Here is a 21,747-nt window from a genome sequence, read left to right on the forward strand (position 1 = left end):
TTAGGTCTTGGCTGATCAATGCGTCTAACAATCCAGAAACCATTTATGTCCCTTTTTATATGTTATTTCTTTCCCCATTTGCCACCATTCTGTGCAATATGTTGGTGGAAAATTGAGGCTGAAGATGTTATTAGCGCGCTGATTGCAGCTTGAATGCAGAGAGCAATTTCTGTGTCCTGCTCCGTCTTGCAGAATGGTCTGTTAATTGCGATTCTTGCTCGCTCAGTTCTACAGAGGGAGAAATTAAAGATCATAAATGAGAATTATGGTAATTTCGATTCTAAAGATGATTTAGTGTGTTTGTTAGAAACTGCAGCTTTCCCGGGCATGCCACCGGGTGCAGAACTATATTTTGTTCCAGGATAAAGAGGATTGTTTTCCAAAAAAGAAGAGGCTAATCATTTTGGCACACAGGTGCAATCCTTACCCTCGATGGCTTACACTGGGAGCTCTGGAACCTCTCATTTTGGCAAGAGAACAAAGCTCTTAAATTCTGTAATCGGTAAATAAAAAGTCTGTATAATATTCCGAGATGAGCGATGTCTTATTAATGTTATTCCAATCACCGGTTCTCCGGACCATGTGAATGCCGTGCCTTTTGTGGTTTCTATGATCACATGTCTAGCACATGTGCAGACGACTCTGTCTAGCTAATGCTTGGCGACTCTGGGGGGGTTTTCAAGTACAGTAAGTCTGTTTTTTTTTTTTTCCCGGGCTAGCCAGAAAAAACGGACTGACCTATTCAAATGCGCCTGTTTTTGCCCAGTTTTTCCACTGATTTACTTTTTTTTTTCAAAAGTAGAATCTGCATCGAAAAAAAAAAAGTCAAACAGTCTCAATTTTGAACAAAACAGGTGGCGAGTAATCTGCCAATCCACACATTGAACGGCTATGCCGAATTTTTTTCCGTCGTTTGAAAAATCTGCATTTTAATTGAATAGGTCAACTGTAAATTCAAGCTACAATTGTCAGAAAAATAATTCACTAATTGAACACCCCCCTTCTGTGTTTCCCCAGGGCTGTTTTCCAATATCATTGGGAATTTTTTTTTCTCTTTATTTCAATGGCAGAAAAAAAAAACATTTCATTTTAAAAATGCTTTTACTAGCAAATTTGTGCATCCTTCATGGAACTGTAGAATACCTTAATTATTTTACAGGATTAATAAAATGTCTGATACGCCTGCTGTGTAAAGGTAGAGAGGCCAGTACATAGTTACATAATCATAGTTGCCTACCCTCCCGCATCCTGCAGGAGGCTTCTGTTTAAATTATAAATATCCTGCTGCCCTACATTGTAATCCTAATCACCCAGATGTTTCCGATTCTGCCAGATTATTTCCTGTAATCACTTTGATTTGCATTAACTGCTCAAAAGTCCATGCGGGTGACTCTTATCCACCATGCAATTCTTTATCTTGCTAGCTATTGTCTTGACTATATTGCCCGGATAGCACCCGTCGACGAACTATGCTAATAAAGGCGAACGAAGGTTAATCCCCAATTAATGTACAAGGGATACATTTCCAAAAAAAGTGTGTGCGGACCTCTACTTCCTCCCCCCCCCCCTTTCCCCCATATTTACTGACTCTTATTAACCCCCTTGGTGAAACCCCTTACAGGAGAGAGACTGCAACACATGATCACATACAGGGTCTCCTCATTTGTGCTGGTGTGCACTCATCCATAGCATGCTGCTGCTGCTAGTAAATTGTGATTTAGGATAAGAATTATTGTTACTAAGGTTTCTGTTGTTAAAAACATTTGTTTAGAGCAGGGCTGGGCAACACCGGCCCTCCGGATGTTAATGAACTACACATCCCAGGATGCTTTGCATTAGTTTTGCTATGTGGCCATGCTGAAACTGATGCAAGGCATGCTGGGATGTTTAGTTCATCAACATCTGGAGAGCCAGTGTTGCCCAGCCCTGGTTTAGAGTATCTGTTGTCTACAGCATATTGATTTGGCTAATGCTATAATGGTATGGAAATCGACACATCCAATACATATAGGTACTGTAGGGCCTACTTGTAGAAAGTCCAGTGTTCACAGTAAAATAATATTTAATACTCAGGACACGTGTATGCTTAGGGATGAATTCACACAATGAATTTGAAATTTATTGCATAGGCATCATATTACTCATGTATAATGTTGAATGAGAAGAAAAGAACTATAGTTGTAAAATAATATATAATATATTAAAATAATCTATAGTTGCAAACAAGAAACCCAATACTGCAGGCAGCAATGTTGGTATCAGTACTTTCAAAACTTCCCAAACTATATTGTTACTTATGTTATAAAGAAATATCTTGCAATAACAAGCATTTATGCATAGACACGCCCACAAGTGGAGCTGGACACGCCCTTTGGGTAGAGTGTGACACCCCCCTTCCCTCATCCTACTGTAATCTGCCGTATTCTAGTTTTCAAAAGTAGGCAACGATGACTAAAAAATAATTTTTTGGTATTGATCGAATGAACCCCATGAGTAGGGGTAAGATGTCCTGCTACAGATAGGAGAATCGTTACAGGAACTACACAAGGTGGATTCACCTTTCATCTGGGCTGCAATCCCTCCAGACATGCTGATCCCGATCGCGTCTCCTTATTCCATCTCTGTACAATTATGATCTGATTTCTTCGATAAGCACCGCTGGAAAAAGTTGACAAAGAGCTTTACAAAGCAAACATGTCACTTTTGTTTTTTGTCTCAGCGCCTTTTTAAAAACGAGTTAATACTTCTCGTTGCAGCAGCTTGCGTGTTTAAATTTCCATTAATTCTCAGGTGCTACGTCTCCTGTTTCTGTTTTGTCTGCTGCCTCGGTGGTCAGACAGCTGCACCTCACCGTCATACAGTATTCATGAGGTGCAGGTTCGGCAGTTTTCCCGCTCACCTGCAAACCAGACACTTTCTTTGGGTGTATTTGCATAAGAACAGATTGCGTTTTATTTTCTTAATGAAGCCTCAGATTTGTGAACGCCCCACTATGGCGGGTCAGTACTGTGCTCAATGGGTTTTCTCAAATCGCAAAACGGTCGTTATCGCCACATATTGCAGCTATAAAGACTTTTCCACATACATTCGAAACGGATAGCCGCGTACATTGCGGTAGATCATGTACTGATTTATTTTTTATTGTTGCCAGTCCGCTTAACATAGTAGATCACAAAGTATTTTTTTTATTGCCTATTGTCCTTCGTTCTCCAGTAAGATAAATATAACTTTCCCCCACACAGTTCCAGCTGAGGTCGGTAATTGAGAGAAAGTTCTTTCTATGTGTAAGAGAAAATCATTATCTTAGTGACCTTCTGACTGGGAGGGCGACTTGTGCAACTATTATACAAGAATAATTCTGTATTTTTAGACTTGCTCAGATAAAGGGACCGATTTACCTATTAATACGTTTCGAAGAGATAGCCGCAAAGGATAACTATCTCCCCAATGTAACATGGGGGGGGGGGGGGGGGGACGACGACGACACCACCGTATATTGCCACTAATTTGCTACAATAATTAATCCTAATTATCAGGGGCTGGTTGCATTTAATAATAGTAATTAATATGCAGCCGGATGTGAGACTTTATTCTATTTTCTGTTATTGTCTAATTCAGTTTTTTTCTATCCTACCAGTGGAGGCTCCTGCTAGAGGGCTGCAGGACTGCAGCCCCTCCAGTTAAAACCACAACACCAGAGACGCAGGCAGCACCAGAGCTCCGGTGCTTCCCCCCTCGGGCACGCCACCTACCTCCAGAGCTCTGGTGCTGGCTGTCTGTGTCCCTGACACGCTGGTAACCTCCTCTCGCCAGGCTTCATGAAGCAGCAGGACAGACACAGCAACAGCCCAACCCTGTGGGGAGGAGTTCAGCATGTAGTAGATTCCTATTGGAAGCTGCTACTACTTACCATAAACAGAGCTGGGAACTCCTCCCCCTCTTGGGCTGCCAGTACATGGAGCAATGACACCAATAGCTTCCAACAGGAAGCCATTCTGTGCAAATCGCTAGAGCTACAGTGCTTCTATGGGCTGCTGTCTGTGCAGCCCAGAAGCAATTCTCTGCACTGAGCATGCCCAGACTCAGTGAGTCACTCAGTGTGATCAGTGGCGTAACTAAGTTTTGGGTGCCCCCCCCCCCCCGCCGTTAGGGGGGGCGCCCCCCCCGCCTCCCCGCCAAGCGCTCCCAATCCCCCGCCGCCCATGCAAACCCCCCCCCCCCCCCCCCGAATCCCCTGCAGCCTTACCTATCACGCTGGTCCCGGCGACTCCGTTCTTCTTCTGCTGAGGACCACCACAAAATGGCCGCCCCCATACAGCAGACAGTTTCAGAGAACTGTGTGCTATATGGGGGTGGCCATTTTGTGGTGGTCCTCAGCAGAAGAACGGAGCCGCCAGGACCAGCGAGATAGGTAAGTCTGCGGGGGATTGGGGGGGGGGGGGTGTAACTATAGCACCGCAGCCCCCGGCGCCCCCACATGCACAGCGCCCCCCCCCCCCGCGGTTGTGGGGGCTGCGGTGCTATAGTTACGCCGCTGAGTGTGATGCAGCTGAAGGAAGGTATGCTTTGCTCCAGAGAGGTGCCCCCTCTAGAGACTGGCCACGCCCCTTAACATAGGCCCCTGCCATTGCATTCTCCCCGGTGCCCCCCAGCTATGGATGGTCATCGTTGTGAATGCCATTGATGGCTATAGGGCAGCTGGCCATAGATAGTGTTAAACTATGCAATGGGTGACCATCAATGTTTTTACCTATAGATGGTCAACCATTTTTTTTTTTTTTTTTTACTGATTGGTTTGTGGGCCAGTCAAAACGCGGGGCTACATGGATCCATGGATCCAAAAACCACAAAAGCCAAACCGGTTTTACTGTGCCATCTGGTTCTCCCCCATCAATGTAAAAAAATATTCGACATATGGCTATAAACCATCGATAATTTTGAATCCTTATCCCTATCTCCAGTCTGGCACTGACCATCGGTTTAAAGTCAACTTTATTTAAATAATGATAAAAACATTTGGTGGGTGCAAGTCTCTGCAGCTGCATGCAGAAGGTAACCGCGGCTGTGTCGAAGCTGAGAAAGCATTGCATTAAAGCCTCCGTGTCGCTGCTGTAACACCCGCGTCATAATCTGTTTATCTCTCAGTTCTGCACAGACCTTGGTGCAGCTGCGGCAAATCCAGCTTCCTACATTCCTGTATCATTGGGAGCAACAACCCTGCTTTATACGACTCCGAATAACAAATCTCCGTCTGTGTGAATATGCGTCCCATCGCCTTCGTTTCCCACTTTAAAAAACAGCTTTTTGTTTAAGCTCTCTTGGCAGTTAAACAATTTGTACATTAACAAAACTGCATGTTTACAAATACGAGATAAAAGTGGAGAAGTCTGTGCACCGGATCACATCATTACGGGATAATAGGTGGCTAGTCTCGTATTATCGCACGTCCTATGCTTGTAATCTAAAGGAGATACAGAATATTAGATGCCGGAGGGTCATCGCTACAAGACCCAAAACTACATTACTGAAAGAGGTTTAACTTTGCGGCTCTCTTGTACTGTATACTCAGTTCCATCCTATTCTGTGGCACTATCAGGGCCGGCGCCACCACTAGGCAGCTCTAGGTATTTGCCTAGGGCGCCGGAACCTGGAGGGCGGCAGTTCGCCCTTCACCACCAGCATGGAGGGTTAGCGAACTGTGGTACCTGTGTAAAAAACTTGCGTCCCCGGCGTCCCTGCTGAGTGCTGGTGCGTGCAGGGGTGTCCGGGCCGCCAGGGGAACCTGCGGCGCTGTTATTGTGTATAAGCTGGCCGCGGCCGGCGGGGTCCCTACAGTGAATAGAAAATAACTAGCGCTATGCGCGCGGCGGCGCGGGAAGCGCTAGTTATTTTCTATTCACTGTAGGGACCCCGCCGGCCGCGGCCAGCTTATACACAATAACAGCGCCGCAGGTTCCCCCGGCGGCACGGACACCCCTGCACACACCAGCACTCAGCGGGGACGCAAGTTTTTTACACAGGTACCACCCCCCCCCCCCCCCCTGGCACCGGGGCGCCCCCACCCCGACTCGCCTGGGGCGCTCCGGTGCCTTGCTCCGGCCCTGGGCACTATACATGGTAAAACTACTTATAGAGCTTTAAATAGAAGTAGATGGCTAGTCAATTTCCATCTTCTGGAGAACCAGAAGTACCAGCATACCTCTGGCTGACAGGACATGCAGGGAATTGTAGTCCTTTATAGTCACCATTGGAGTCGGCACCACCGTTCAAAATTCAAACAGGGAAACCTCACCAACTGCCATTCCAAAGTGACTCACTGGCAGCAGGTGTTTCTCCCTTATTTGAATTTTGAACTGTGCTGCAGCCCCTCCCCTGGATCTGCCACTGGAGTCAACACTGAATGCAAGTGCACCCTAAATCCAGCCACATTGCATGAATGGAGCTAAACGGGTATTTTGCCATTGTGCAGTGGCACTAATCTCCACAACTTACCAACCCTTACCATGCACACGTGTGCCGGTTCCATCCTTGGTGCAAGCAATACATCTAAAAATGGGCGTATTTACGCCGATGCACCGCTGTGAGTAGCCTGCGATTTAGTTGACCCCTTCAGTGAATTTAGCATATGTGAGAGTGGCCGGTTACACCATGGCAGCACATGGTTTTCTGCACCCAAAAAACAATGGGGGTTGTGTAATATGTGTAAAGAAACAACCCCCAAAATGATCATAGAAGAGGGGATGCGGTCATTTGGTCTACAGCATGATGGTCGACAGTCATTAGGTCGACACCATTAGGTCGACATGGTAAAAGTCGACATGGGTGTAGGTCGACATGAGAAAAGGTTGACATGGCTCTAGGTCAAAAAGTCATTAGTTCGACAGGCCATCAGTTCGACAATGTCTATGTCGACAGTCTAAAGTCCTATGCTTGTAATCTAAAGGAGATACAGAATATTAGATGCCGGGGGTCATCGCTACAAGACCCAAAACTACATTACTGAAAGAGGTTTAACTTTGTGGCTCTCTTGTACTGTATACTGGTTCCATCCTATTCTGTGGCACTATCAGGGCCGGCGCCACCACTAGGCAGCTCTAGGCATTTGCCTATGGCGCCGGCACCTGGAGGGCGGCAGTTCGCCCCTCACCTCCAGCATGGAGGGTTACCGAACTGTGTTACCTGTGTAAAAAACTTGCGTCCCCGGCGTCCTAGCGGGGACGCAAGTTTTTTACACAGGTACCACCCCCCCGGCACCGGGGCGCCCCCACCCCGACTCGCCTGGGGCGCTCCGGTGCCTTGCACCGGCCCTGGGCACTATACATGGTAAAACTACTTATAGAGCTTTGAATAGAATTAGATGGCTAGTCAACTTCCATCTTCTGTAGAACCAGAAGTACCAGCATACCTCTGGCTGACTGGACATGCAGGGAATTGTAGTCCTTTATAGTCACCATTGGTGGCGGCACCACCATTCAAAATTCAAACAGGGAAACCTCACCAACTGCCATTCCAAAGTGACTCACTGGCAGCAGGTGTTTCTCCCGTATTTGAATTTTGAACTGTGCTGCAGCCCCTCCCCTGGATCTGCCACTGGAGAAAATTACATTCTGAGTCAACACTGAATGCAAGTGCACCCTAAATCCAGCCACATTGCATGAATGGAGCTAAACGGGTATTTTGCCATTGTGCAGTGGCACTAATCTCCACAACTTACCAACCCTTACCATGCACACGTGTGCCGGTTCCATCCTTGGTGCAAGCAATACATCTAAAAATGGGCGTATTTACGCCGATGCACCGCTGTGAGTAGCCTGCGATTTAGTTGACCCCTTCAGTGAATTTAGCATATGTGAGAGTGGCCGGTTACACCATGGCAGCACATGGTTTTCTGCACCCAAAAAACAATGGGGGTTGTGTAATATGTGTAAAGAAACAACCCCCAAAATGATCATAGAAGAGGGGATGCGGTCATTTGGTCTACAGCATGATGGTCGACAGTCATTAGGTCGACACCATTAGGTCGACATGGTAAAAGGTCGACATGGGTGTAGGTCGACATGAGAAAAGGTTGACATGGCTCTAGGTCAAAAAGTCATTAGTTCGACAGGCCATCAGTTCGACAATGTCTATGTCGACAGTCTAAAGGTCGACATGGGGTTTTTCACTGTTTTTTGAGCCGACATGTGCCAACAGGCGGTATTTCGTGCCCTACCATCCACTAGGGCGTGGTGGGAGAATAAAATAGTGTGCCGAACGCACGCGAGCAATGCGAGGGGATGCGGTGCACTTGAAACTGTGTCCATGTCGACGGTGTTGACATTCAGGGGAAAAAAAGGAAAACCCCATGTCGACCTTTTGACTGTCGACATAGACATTGTCGCACTAATGACCTGCCAAACTAATGACCTTTCGACCTAGAACCATGTTGACCTTTTCTCATGTTGACCTACATCCATGTCGACCTTTTACCATGTCGACCTAATGGTGTCAACCTAATGACTGTCGACCATCATGCTGTAGACCCAATGATCCCATCCCATAGAAGAGACTGGAACAGACAGAATTGCCCATCTGAGCTGGCCACGTGTGTATCGATGCACATCGGACCACGCTTCATTCTAAAAATAAACACGATGTTTTCGCTGTCATTTTCTTATTCAATTTCTCTATACCAATATATACATAATTGCTATTAAAAAATCTTATGATAATGAACTTGTCATTTTCAGCGATTTGATGAGGCAGCAGCTGCTCAGATGCAAGGAGTAGATGTTTACCATCGAAAATCAATTTTCTGGTTTTGTTTCCATGTCTCCTGTCATGAATTTTCAATTATCTCTCCTTATTTTACTACTTTAAAAAAAAAAAAAAAATTAAATGTTACTTTAAATATCTGTTTTTTACATGTTCCCTGTTCGGGCCATATGTCAGCGCATTTCCAAAGCCTGTTTTTTGCATAACAAAAGTAAAAACGACATTAGCATAAGATACGTGCGTTAAATAAAATTTGGCTGTCATTATAAAATGTAGTCTGCAACTTCTTTTAGAGAAACTCCAAAAAGTTACTCTTCACAAGCCGAGCAGTTCCTCTTTCCTGCCTGGGGTGTTGCTCTATCCTCTGGTGCTCATAGCACACTCTGGCCTGTACATCAGTGAGGAGATACAGACCAGAGTGTGCTAGGAGCTAGAATGAACGTTGATCGCAACAGATTTCACTAGCAACCAACCAGAATCTACTAATTTATTTAGCACCCTCTAGAAGATAATAGATAGAATATGGTTGCTATGGGCAACATCTCTTTTTCAATGGAACTCCCATCTTAATAAGTAAACCCTATAGGGTTTGATTCCCGAGAAATCTGAATCCACCTGATCCCTTTCCCACCTCATTCCACAATCTTCATCTTTTCTTTTCTCTCGCCACCCCCCCCCCATCCTTATCTCTCCCCCACCCTGAAGTCCTTCTATCTTTCTCACATTTCTGCCAAGTCCTTATCTCTTTCTCGTCTCCTACCCTATCCTCCCGAGTACCGGTACCACTTGTGAGCGCCTCTCTCCATGTATGCTACCTCTGTTGTTGCATGGGCACGTAGCAGATTAATGTTCTGGTGTCGATTGCACAGCCTGATTTCTGATGTCACACTGTGCACAGCCCAGGAAGCCAGGCAGAATCTGAGCCATCTACTGCAGCCACTAAGCCCTGAGTGGCATGAACTGCACATGTGCAGGCTAAATCCCAGGATTAAGGTAGTTAAGGCAGCAGAGAAAAATATTGGTCAATACTTGCTAAGGATGGTTGACATTTTTGCTAGGAGGTTTAAAGCTAAGGCTAATAAGATAATTTCAGATCCTAGTCATCCTTGCTGTCTTTTAGTTAATATTACAAGTACTTAGGATGCCGCATGGGCCGATTGCATAACTTTTTCTTTCTTCCCCTTTGTTATTTTAAGTTTGAATTTTTGTAATCATTGTGTAATTTGTGAATATTGTTCTGCTACTCTGTCATTTCACTTATGCATTTTTTTGTAATGTTGTAGTGACAATAAATGTAAATACTCTGACTTTTTAATATAATATAGGATAAAAATAGGTGTACGCATAGGCAGGGAAGGCTGTTGTTTTACATCTTAGCTGTCATATGCCGCACTTTATTGGAGGGAAGCGCACGAGTGGTTTAAATTTGATTTTAGATAAAATTAGTTTTCCAGCCTCTGTGCAATTGTAAACATGCATATACACGAGAGAGAAGGGAAATGCACAGCTCTGACTTCTGCACACTAAGATGCCAAAATGGACCTATCCAAGATTTAAAACCTAATTTCCTGGCAATAGGGGGTGTCTCTCGGAGTTTAATGCTGAGTTTTATTGCAGAAGGATGCAAGCAGAAGCTTTCTGAAATTACTAACCCGATCTACCCCTGACCCTTTGTACTGTTGAACAATATTGAAATCTGAAAGCATTGCCAGAACAATAATTCCTATCCTAACGAGCATCAAATTAAGGGATAAAGCTTCTTTTTTTTTTTACTTACCTTTTTGCTATAGCATATTATACTAATTGCTAACTTTTGTCTCTGCATTATTTTTTTTTTTAAAGATCAAATGGGCACACTGGTAATTTTCATTAATCTCACGCAGGGAAGCTAATTAAAATTTCCATTATTAACCATCCATTTTCTAGTTGCTTCCTTTGTTCCGTATCAGAGCAGGATGTTAATATTAATTAAGCTATTATTGTGTTACAGCCCTATTAAATATAGCTCAAATTATTTTAACCTACTGTACAGAAGTGTTTGCAGGCTGATTCAATGGGTATAAAGTAGTCACGGCTCAAAGATATAGTTGACGTTCTTATAAAGATGTTGGGTAGGAGATGTTTTCCAGAGCCACAATGGACGACGTCACAAATTTTAGCAATTGGCGGGATGGAAACCTCACATAGAGAAGACTAAGGATGCTGGATTAGTCTGAGTTTTGTGTATCCGTGTTTTCAGGTGTAGTGTAGTGCCTTAATACAAAAGAAAAAGGAAGTGGCGCTGATACTGTAGTGTAGTGCCTTCTCAGGAAATGCAAATTGAGATAATTTACCCATATAAGAAGGTTTGTTTTTTTTTACTTTCTTGTAAGACTTCTATAAATGACAGAGACTCTATCATTTGTCCAATCTACCAAATTAAAAAAAGTCCCGCTTATTTCACTCACCAATGACTTCTGATTCCGCACTCCACAGAAGTAATGTGAGGAGATGAGGGATGAACTTTGCATCACTCCTGTCTGTCTACCCCTCCTTTTTAGAACGTAAGCTCTCGTAAGCTGGGCCCTCTCTCCTCATGTGTTTTCCACTCCCTTCCAGCATCTAACCATAGGTCTCTGTTACCCTAATAATTATTTCAATCCCCTTACGCATCCTTATTTACAAAGTACTTGTCCTGAATTGCCTTGTGGTGACATTTACAGTAAATAATGATAATAATCCTAATATCCGGTGTAATTAGTGGCCCCAACGCACATTGTCAACCAGTTGTGCAGCATGAACATGGAACATGGTGATTTAAAGGCTTTTTTGCCTGGTCCCTTGGGATCCTTTCTGACTGTATACATGCCCCAGGATTTGAGTGATTTCTCCTTTACTAATGGGTCAAATGGACCATGGTTTAGGAACACACAATGTAACTTTTTGCTGCCGGTTATATTTTTAAATGGCAAAAACAGGCTAATGCAGTAATTCACGTGATCATGAACTCACCCATGAACTCATTCTTCCAATGACTACATGAGGAGGAAGGGGGGGGGGGATTGGTAATTGGAAGAATTAGTTCATTGGTGGGTGTGGTCATGATCAAGTGGGGCCCCCCCATGGTGAGTGCGGGCCATAATGATGCAATAAAAATTTATTTGAATCATCCTGCTCTTAACAACTGCACTAGAGAACTGTACCGAGGGGATTCGGACCTTGGATCAATAATAAATAAATAACAAAAATACAGTACAAATAAAGAGCGCCACAGTTCAATCCACATTACAGCTTAAATGCAAGTAGTGAGGACTCAATCAACATACTAGAATAGGCTTGAGGCCAATGATGGAGATGAGTATGTGGACAAAGATGGACACTGAGTGAGTATAGGAGAGCTGAGAGTGACATGTGAAGAGAAGAGGGCTATGACAACAGGAGGGAAGAGGGCCCTGCTCGGAGGACAACAGGAGGGAATATGATGGCTGTGCACTCGTTCACCACAGTGTGTTAAATACAAAAGATAAAAAAAAAGTAGAGATCAGAAACAATTTTAAATGCTGCCTGGTCTGGATCCGCCTTTATAATAGTTACCATAGGGTTGATAGCGAACACTGTTACCAAAGAGCCAAACTCCACTTTTCTCACGTTTCTGTGCCTAAGGTTATCGGAGACCAGCGTTTCGCCGCCTAAGATAAGATAACCTTAGGCGGAGAAATGCATAAGGGGAGTTTTGTTCTTTGGTATCAGTGTTCGCTATCAACCTGTGGGTGGATCCAGACCAGGCAGAATTGGAGCGCTAACCAAGCCAGGAGCCGTTAACCTTTTAATCACAATCTGGGTGGCCACCTCGTACGCAGTTTATAATACCTGGCTCGAGCCAGCAACCATGGCCGATTAAAGCAGGAGTGGTAACTACAGATGGAGCACCTCTCATACAGCTCCAGCCCTCGCCAGATCCCCTCCGCTGGTAAGAGCTGGCAGAGAGGTGCTCAATCTGCACGCGTGTCCCCATCTCTTGATGGGCAGGGTTAGGGGGGGGCGGGGTACAGGGAAGTGGTGGTACCAGCGGGGAGTGGCAGGAAGGCGGCGGAGATCTCCATTGGAATTGGGCGCGCAAGCATCTCGTGCGCACCCCATTCTGGCGGATGGTGAGGGCTGGCGATTCTATCGCTAGCTGAATGAGAGGTGCTACTTCTGTCTTCTAACGGTAATAGACTGCACTAATATTCACTGCACTAATATTCATCGATCATCATGATGCCGCTTTACTAACTCCTACTAATGGAAGATAATAATTGTCACAATAGGACGGTTTTCTTTTCCCTAAACTAATCTCTAGTCCTAGGACTTTACTAACCCAGTTACACTATTTCAGTGCACAATTCTGCAAGTTACGTCGTCGTAACTAACTGACTAACTTCATCATCGGTGCTGATATTACGGTCTCAGCAGTGGCCATTTGTTGTTGTAGATTGTAGTATTGTATTTTAATTTTTATTTGAATTTTATATTAAATTGGTTTATATATTCAAGCGCAGTCGCACTCTCTTCTTTAAGACCTTGAGCATGTTGACCTTTTGTAGATGACCTACTGTAGGCATGGTCAACTCTAATTACTGCTCTCCCTGTGATTCATATACAGTATGAGAGTCCCATAATCTCCTAAAGAGTCTGCCCATAATTCAAACCTCTCAAAGATTCGTGCGCAAGAGTAGGAACGTTCTTCGCAATGAGAGTTCAACTTCTAACGTTTCCATTTCGATATTTAGTTGGGAAAACTTGAAGTAGCTGAAATCTAGCTCAGACACTTCAAAAACTTTTCATTTGTTTTATTTATCTGTCGGCGGAAGTTTCCAAACAGAAGATCTGAGAGAGACCTCGGAAAAGTTGGCTCTCGGATAGGACTGATTGTATCATTGTTAGTGTATTTCTAATTTAAATGTGTTTATGAAATCATTTTTGTCAGAAAAAGAATACGATGCATTATACATGGCGCTGTCTTATTTCTGATAAAAGCAAATGTAATTATTTTGATCGTTGTGTCACATCGTCAACAATACAAAGAAAACACATTTAACCTCTTAGTGCCGCATGCAGAACAGAGGCCGCCGGGGGAGCCCGGGCGGGACTCGCACGGTCCCTAGCAGATGGCGGCCCTCCGCCTGGCCTATCACTCATTCAGGGTATAGCCATTTATGATGTTCCCAGCAGCGCCAGCTCTGAATACAAGTCTTACTTTATTGCACCGCTCTGTTCAAAATCTCATAGGATCAAATGATCAAATCACAATTCAAACGGCATGTTATTTAATATATTTATAAAGAAACAGGTGCTACAACGCTAGACTAACTCTGTGTTCCAATGTGGAACATTGCTGTTAACCTCATTGTTAAAAAAACGCACAATTTAGCAATGAGGAATCCTGTATAGTGTTATTGTGACATTGGTAACGCTTTGGTCATTCATACTATATATAATTTCAGTTAATTCTTCCCAAAAATACAATTAGATTTAAAACCATTCTAGTCTGCAGTTGTACAGCGCAGCAGAAACGGATCGCACACAAGTACAATCTATACATTTAATTTTTAGTATTATTACCTGTTAGTTATATAGCGCACACACATTCCGCAACGCTGTACAGAGAATATTTGATCATTCACATCAGTCCCTGCCCCAGTGGAACTTACAATCAGCAAGTCGCAGGGGCTTGTACATCACCGGCTCGCTCCCCTCACACGATACTCGTCCACTTGTCGCCTCGCTCACCCGGTTCAGAGGCGTCCTCCGGAATCCCGGAACCATCTTATGAGCATTTCCCAGTCCCAATAAAGTGGTGCGCTGGTGACGTCATGATGTCACCCGCGCAATGCATCTTTGGGACCAGGGATGCTCAGGAGATGGAGATGGACGCTGGGGGATGCCGTGGACGCCTCTGAACCAGGTGAGGATAAAAATATTCTAAAATTCCTTATCCAAAATGCTCTCAATCCCTAGCATATCGGAAAAGATACTCAACCTGTAGTGAACGCAGCTGTGCACTAATACGATGTCCATAGACCCCAAAAACCATTAAAAACTTATGTCGTCAATTTCCATGTCGGCCTTTGCAAATGTTGACATTCTGACCATGTCGACCTTTTTTACTTGCCGACCTATTGCTAGATGTCCAACCGCTATTTAGAAATAATATCCATTTGCCTGAAAAAAATGACCCTTCAGCCCAAACTTGCGTTCTTATTCCAAAGCCTCTGCAGACTTGGGTCAGTCTACCGTGGTCTTTCTGCTGTTCCCCATATGTTACATTGGGTTCTGCGGTATGCTATATATTCAATATAAAATCACCCCCCGGTACATATCCGAGTGAACCCCTCCGCTCCCTACACCCGTACACCTCTCTTCATTAAATCCCTCCAATATTAACGTTCGCTTGTCATTGTCTGGAATCCTCTCCTTGCGCTGCAGAAGGTAATTGCAAACCACAACATATAATATTCATTTTTAGGATGACAGACACTATTAAATCTTTATTGCATTGTCAGTCATCTGCTCAGATGTTATTAATAAAAGACGCTCGCACTTTGGTAAAGTTTAACATCGGATTCTGGATAACATGCAAATGACCTGCATAATTTATGGCGCAATATGTGAATACCCGCTGCATGTTTTATAAGACAACAAAAACAGCTAAGGAGACACATTAATAATGTTCTCTTTCATCTCTTTGGAAATAAATAAATAAATAAACCCCCGGTCTTTTTGATACAAAGATGTTGAACAGAAACGCGCTCATTTGGGAGAGATGAATCACGAAAAGGTCTGCGTAGTTAGATTTCAATAACATATATATCTGCGACTTGCCATCTAGGACCTTGGGTACTGCAGGGGGACAGCGAGTTTATAGTTTTGCCAGTTCTTCAAAACTTTTCCAATATTTCCAAAATCCTAGAAGTAAAAAGTGTTACTCCTAATTTTTCCAACAGTGCTTTTTCTGTAGAAATCTTGAACTCGTTGGCTGCTGGAAGGTAGGTTACCTGGTAGACACACCAGGAGGGGTAAAACAAATGATTGATGATCTAGGTAGATTAGAGGAATGGTCAAGAGCATGGCAACAGTTTAATGCCCAAAAATGTAAAATCATGCACTTGGGTCTCAAGAATCCAAAGACTAAATTAAGTATAAATGGCACTATAATGGAAACTACAGAGGAAGAGAGGGATCTAGGTGTCACGATTTCAGGGGACTTAAAGGCAGGTAGGCAATGTAACAAAGCAATGAAGAAGGCAAGTCAGATGCTTGGTTGCATAGGGAGAGGTATCAGCAGTAGAAAGAAAGAAGTAATAATGCCACTGTATAGGTCATTGGTACGAACTCACCTAGAGTATTGTGTTCAGTTCTGGAGGCCATATCTCCAGAAGGATATAAATACATTAGAGACTGTACAAAGAAGGGCAACTAAAATGGTGCATGGCCTACATTACAAAACATACCAGGAAAGACTAAAAGATCTTAATATGTATACTTTAGAGCAGAGAAGGGAAAGGGGGGACATGATAGAAACTTTCAAATATATCAAGGGTTTTAACAAGGTACAGGTGTGAGACATTCTTCACAGGAAGAGGAGCAACAGAACACAAGGACATGTGCTGAAACTAGAGGGAGGAAGATTCCGGAAACGTGAGGAAGAATTACTTCACAGAAAGAGTAGTAGATAAGTGGAATAGCCTCCCATCAGAGGTGGTGGAGGCAAATACAGTAGTACAATTTAAGCATGCTTGGGATAGGCATATTGATATCCTTACAAAGAAATAAGGATTAAATATGGTTTGAGGTAACATGTTTAAAAAAAGGGGCAGACTAGATGGGTCAAGTGGTTCTTATCTGCCGTCACATTCTATATTTCTATGTTTCTATGGAAGTTTGTCCCTGTGTCCTAAATCTACTAAAGGGGTGCCATCATTTTTCACCTTTTCTCCCAGCTGCTATTGGGAAAACCATTATTTGTTTTCATATAAATACCATTGGCCGTTTTCACTGTAGACCACAGACAGAGCTTTTTATTGGTACTATAGTAGAACAACCCAGGGCCTTCTTAACAGTATTGGGGCCACTCCACACCCATTCACAGGAAGCAAATGCCCCTCCTGAGATCCCATGCAATCTCTCCATTAGCTCTATACAGTGAATGGCTGCCAACACTCTGATTGGGGGATTGGTCCAGCCATCTACCAATCAGCATGCTGACAGCCATTCACTGTCTGGCTGGAGGCAGGTAGAGATTGCTGGACATGAATTGGTGGATAGCTCCAGTCATCCACCAACCAGCATTCTGACAACTGCTCGTTATGTCTGAGCACATGGTGGCCAAGATCACTAGTTACTCTGCCTACATTACATATGAATGCTCTGCATTGGGACACCAGACTGGAAAAGGGGAACACTGTGTCCCACCTAGTGTGTGCCAGGGAGCTGGTGTCTATGTTGTATCTTATGATCACCCAAGATTGCTGTAGTGCTGGAAATATTTCCCGTTGTAGAATGCAGCATTTTACATTAAAGTACATTTTAGCAATCTCTCTCTCGATCTCTTTCTTTCTTTCTTTCTCTCTCTCTCTCTCTCTCTCTCTCTCTCTCTCTCTCTCTCTCTCTCTCTCTCTCTCTCTGCTTACCAGGTACACAGGCAGGGATGGTTACAGCATTGCAGCATACAGGTGTCACAGCATGGTGCAAACTCTTCAGAAATTAATTTTGGTTGGTAACCTGCGCACTGAATCACCTTGTGTTAGATTAGCAGCCGCACTTAACGGATGACTGTCTCCGTTTTAGTTCATACAATTTCTGGGTGGTTTGTGCTGCACTCTACCTTACAAAGATTGGTGAACTTTGTGAAAATTATGCAATGCATATCTTAAGCAATTTCTTATTTATTCAGAACATAAAAATCACAATTCATGCGTGTACATATCCCACCGATATGTTTTGACTCAATTATAAATGAAAAATAAAGATAACATTAAATTATGAAATGCAAATAATTCTGTTCAGCTGATAATGTCAGTGGTCCCTACACACCCCCCAGCCTATCACTTGGGCAGCTGATCTGCCATCAGGAACAATGACTTTTTGCCATGGAAACACTTTTCTTATGGAGCCACAGGTGCTGCTTAATCAGCCCAACCTTGATTGCAGATGGATCCGACCTGGTTCTTGCAGAGGCTGGCGATAGAATCGCCAGCCCCCACCATCCGTCAGAAGGGGGCACGCATGCACAAGACGCTTGCACGCCCCGTTCCGATGGAGCTCCCCACTGCTGTCCACCACCTCCTTGCTTAGCGCCGCCCCGCCGTCACTGACCACTAGAGGCCACTCAATGGACCAAATTACTCCTTTGTGTGTTAAAAGACATCATAAAAGAAAGTGAAAACAATTTCTGCAGGGACACTGTTCTGTTTCGAACTTGCTGCATATGGAGAGAGGGATCTGTAAAGACAGATATTGGAGGTAGGATGAGATTGGGACTTGGGGGTGAGGTGGAGAGCTTGGGGGCTAAAAACTTACTTGCAGAACTCGTAATTTTGACGGGCTTTTAACTAGTACTTCTATAATGTATGGGAATAGCTGGGGGCACTCACAGGACTTTTTAAAGCTAAAGAAATTCCCTGACAAAAGTAAGAAATGTTTGAATATTATAGTAACGTGATTTCCGGAATATTCGTACGAGAGTGGTTACATCGGTTTGTCCTCCAAGTGATCCCAAGGGGGACATCAAAGCAAACTGCACCGTAGACATGGCATCTGAATAAGCGCCACCACTGCCCAATTCACCCTGTTCTGGGAGACTACAAGGCCCAGCAGCGTAACTAAAGCATCGCAGCCCCCGCCACCACGGGGGGGCGCTGTGCATGTGGGTCGCCGGGGGCTGCGGTGCTATAGATACACCCCCCCCCCCAATCCCCCGCAGACTTACCTATCTCGCTGGTCCCGGCGGCTCCGTTCTTCTGCTGAGGACCACCACAAAATGGCCGCCCCCATATAGCACACAGTTCTCTGAAACTGTCTGCTGTATGGGGGTGGCCATTTTGTGGTGGTCCTCAGCAGAAGAAGAACGGAGCCGCCGGGACCAGCACGATAGGTAAGGCTGCAGGGGATTGGGGGGGGGGGGGGTGGAGTTTGCATGGGCGGCGGGGGATTGGGGGTGCTTGGCGGGGGGGGGGGGGGCAAAACGTAGTTACGCCACTGACAAGGCCTATGTTAGGGACCTACAGTATATGTGGCAGCACTTATTTCCTCTGCAGCTGGTTGATACTTTGTGTTGTATATAATATAACCTGTTTTATATTCCTAGTGTCGGGGGTCTGACCAGTTCATAGAGGAATGCAGCGGGTAATGGTTGTGGGTTGCTCACAGATTCTTAATTCATGGTGGATTTATTTTATTTTTTCCCCGTTGTTCATGGATGGTTGGGTTTGATATAGAAGGATTTAGTGTAAGGCGGAGGAATTAGCGAGGTCTCAGGAGCTGACGTGATGCGGATCCTGAAGTCTGTAGAGTAAATTTTTGTATTAGCGCAGAAGGTTTATAGCAGATTGGAGCTCGGAGCTTCGTCCTGGCTTCATAATGTCGCTGCCACTGAAAACTGCTTTATTCCGCATTTTGTGCTCATTTCCCTTCAATCGATCCTAAAAATAATATCGAATTGCTAAATTGATCAATATGTCCGACAGCGACAGAACGATGGATGACTAATTATTTACAGCATTTTTCAGCCGAATATTCAAATTTATCAGTGGAGGCTGCAGCACAGTTCAAAATTCAAATAGGGGAAGTGCACCAACTGCCAATGAGTCAGTTTGGAATGGCAGTTGGGGGGGGGGGAGTGGGTGTCATTCACCGATTTTAATTTTGAACTGTGCTGCAGCCCCGCCCCTGGTTTTCATTCTAGCACCCTAAATTTTTCAAAACCCATGCAGTTAATCCTCCCTTTCTGGGTTGTCGCTCTCTTCTGTCATGCTTATAGCACAGTGTGGTCTGTATTTTAGCACTGATATGCAGACCAGACCTGTGCTATAACACCATAGCATAATCCTATAACATTCAGAATTTGCAAACTATTGTTGCCGTAGCCCTTTCCCTGTAGTCCATTCTTCTGAAGAGTAGAAGCCGCTGTACAAATGCATTACTCCAAATTACCATTGCAGATTGTACAACTGTGTCAGAAATAACCTCATCATGCAGATTGTCGCCTGTAAATCAGATCTGGTTATGCCGTGTGCCGGCAATGCAACCTCACCCTCTGTCCTGTATGTCTCTAACAGGGCGGCCTGAAGAACAATAAGCACGAGTGCACACTTTCGTCGCAAGAATACGTCCACGAACTGCGATCCGGCATCACCGACGACAAACTCCTGAACTGCCTGGAGTCTCTGAGGGTCTCCCTAACCAGCAATCCGGTCAGGTGAGTGGTCTGGTGCTGTAACTGTGCTCTGACTCTGTGGGGTTCTATTGAAGATGGGATGTTGTCCTTAGCAACCAATCAGATTCTACTTCTTGTTGAGTATCTTCTAGAAGATAATAGATAGACTTTTTATCCGGGCCCGGGCTCTGCTGGACGGGGGCCAGGGTCCCACTCCCCCTCCTTGTAGCAGGGAGAAGGGCACAGGGGAGAGAGATCACAGGCTGTCAGCGTATCACAGCCTCTCTCCCCAGCCCAGCACCCGCTGCTCAGTGGCATGTGCTGAGCTGCGGAGAGACACAGCTGCAGCGGCAGCCTGTCCTCTCTCTCCCTCTTTATTTGTTTTTACGGGGCATGGTTACGAACCCTCCATTTTACCGGATCCCGGATGACTTGTCGGCAACCCTGCGTACATGCCCTTTGTCGGCATTACTGTAGCACTGACTATAAGTGTCCAGTAAATAAATGGCAAACAATGGCACCCTATATAAAATAACCTTAAATACCAAGCTAATCCTACCTGAACTACCGTCACACTGTAGCCTGGATTAGCAATGCAATGCTATTCTTTTTTTTTTTTTTTTTTTTTTTTTTTAATGGTGTCCGGACCACAGCAATAAATCCTACCCTACCAGTATAATCTGCAGTTTTATAATGCCATAAATGCATGGAAGATATTATTTTTGTCAATTTATAAAATAAAAATACATTTTGAATATACTGTATGTTACAACCTTTCTACAGTCCAGTACAGGGCCAGAAGAGGGCGCTATTCCATCCTCTGCCATCAGCGCACCACTAAACCTGTGACACCATGATGTCCTGTCTAGAGGGTGGGACTGCTGGCTGTAGGAGGTTGGGCATGTCCCTTGGATGCTCCAGGTCTTCTGTAAGCCACCTGCACGTGGCGCAGGGTAGTAATTGTGCTGCCGGCAGACGATGACCACCTCTCTCTGATTCCCCCTCGTTCACTCTCCCACCCAGCCCCAAGGACCTGTGAGTTTGGTGTGGGTGTCACTTACATTGAAGCTTCGGTACCTAATTAGTACAGATACTGCAAGTCATCTGGGGGTTCTATGACTTTCATTTGGTGATGTATCCCCTCTGTTGTATACATTATCTCATAGGTCGATACATTATCTCATAGTTAGGTATGTTATTTCGTAGTTGGGTAATTTTTCTCGTAGTTCGATACGTTACGTCATAGTTTGATACGTGATCTCAAAGTTGGATACATGGTCTCATAGTTGGATACATGGTCTCATAGTTGGATACATGGTCTCATAGTTGGATACATGGTCTCATAGTTGGATACATGGTCTCATAGTTGGATACACGGGCTCATAGTTGGATACACGGGCTCATAGTTGGATACACGATCTCATAGTTGGATACACGATTTCATAGTTGCGTCATTTTTCTCATAGTTGGATATGTTGTCATAGCTGGATACATGATCTCAAAGTTGGATACATTCTCGGTGCCTGGAAGCATAGGCGCCAAGAGAGGGGACAAGTGAGTACTAATTCCCGGGGCCCAGGTCTGATGTAGGGGCCACG

General features: G+C 44.5%; 1 protein-coding gene across 1 annotated transcript in view; it reads left to right on the plus strand.

The window, feature by feature from the left end:
• Positions 1 to 21,747, plus strand: part of DIAPH2 (diaphanous related formin 2) — a 490,290-nt gene that overhangs the window by 152,709 nt on the left and 315,834 nt on the right. Inside the window, exon 6 of the mRNA XM_083160814.1 lies at positions 20,052 to 20,191. Within this exon, the coding sequence (XP_083016940.1) occupies positions 20,052 to 20,191 (140 nt within the window). The remainder of the gene's footprint in view (positions 1 to 20,051; positions 20,192 to 21,747) is intronic.

Source organism: Crinia signifera, chromosome 9 (genome assembly GCF_055691185.1).
Source record: "Crinia signifera chromosome 9, ASM5569118v1, whole genome shotgun sequence".
NCBI lineage: Eukaryota > Metazoa > Chordata > Amphibia > Anura > Myobatrachidae > Crinia > Crinia signifera.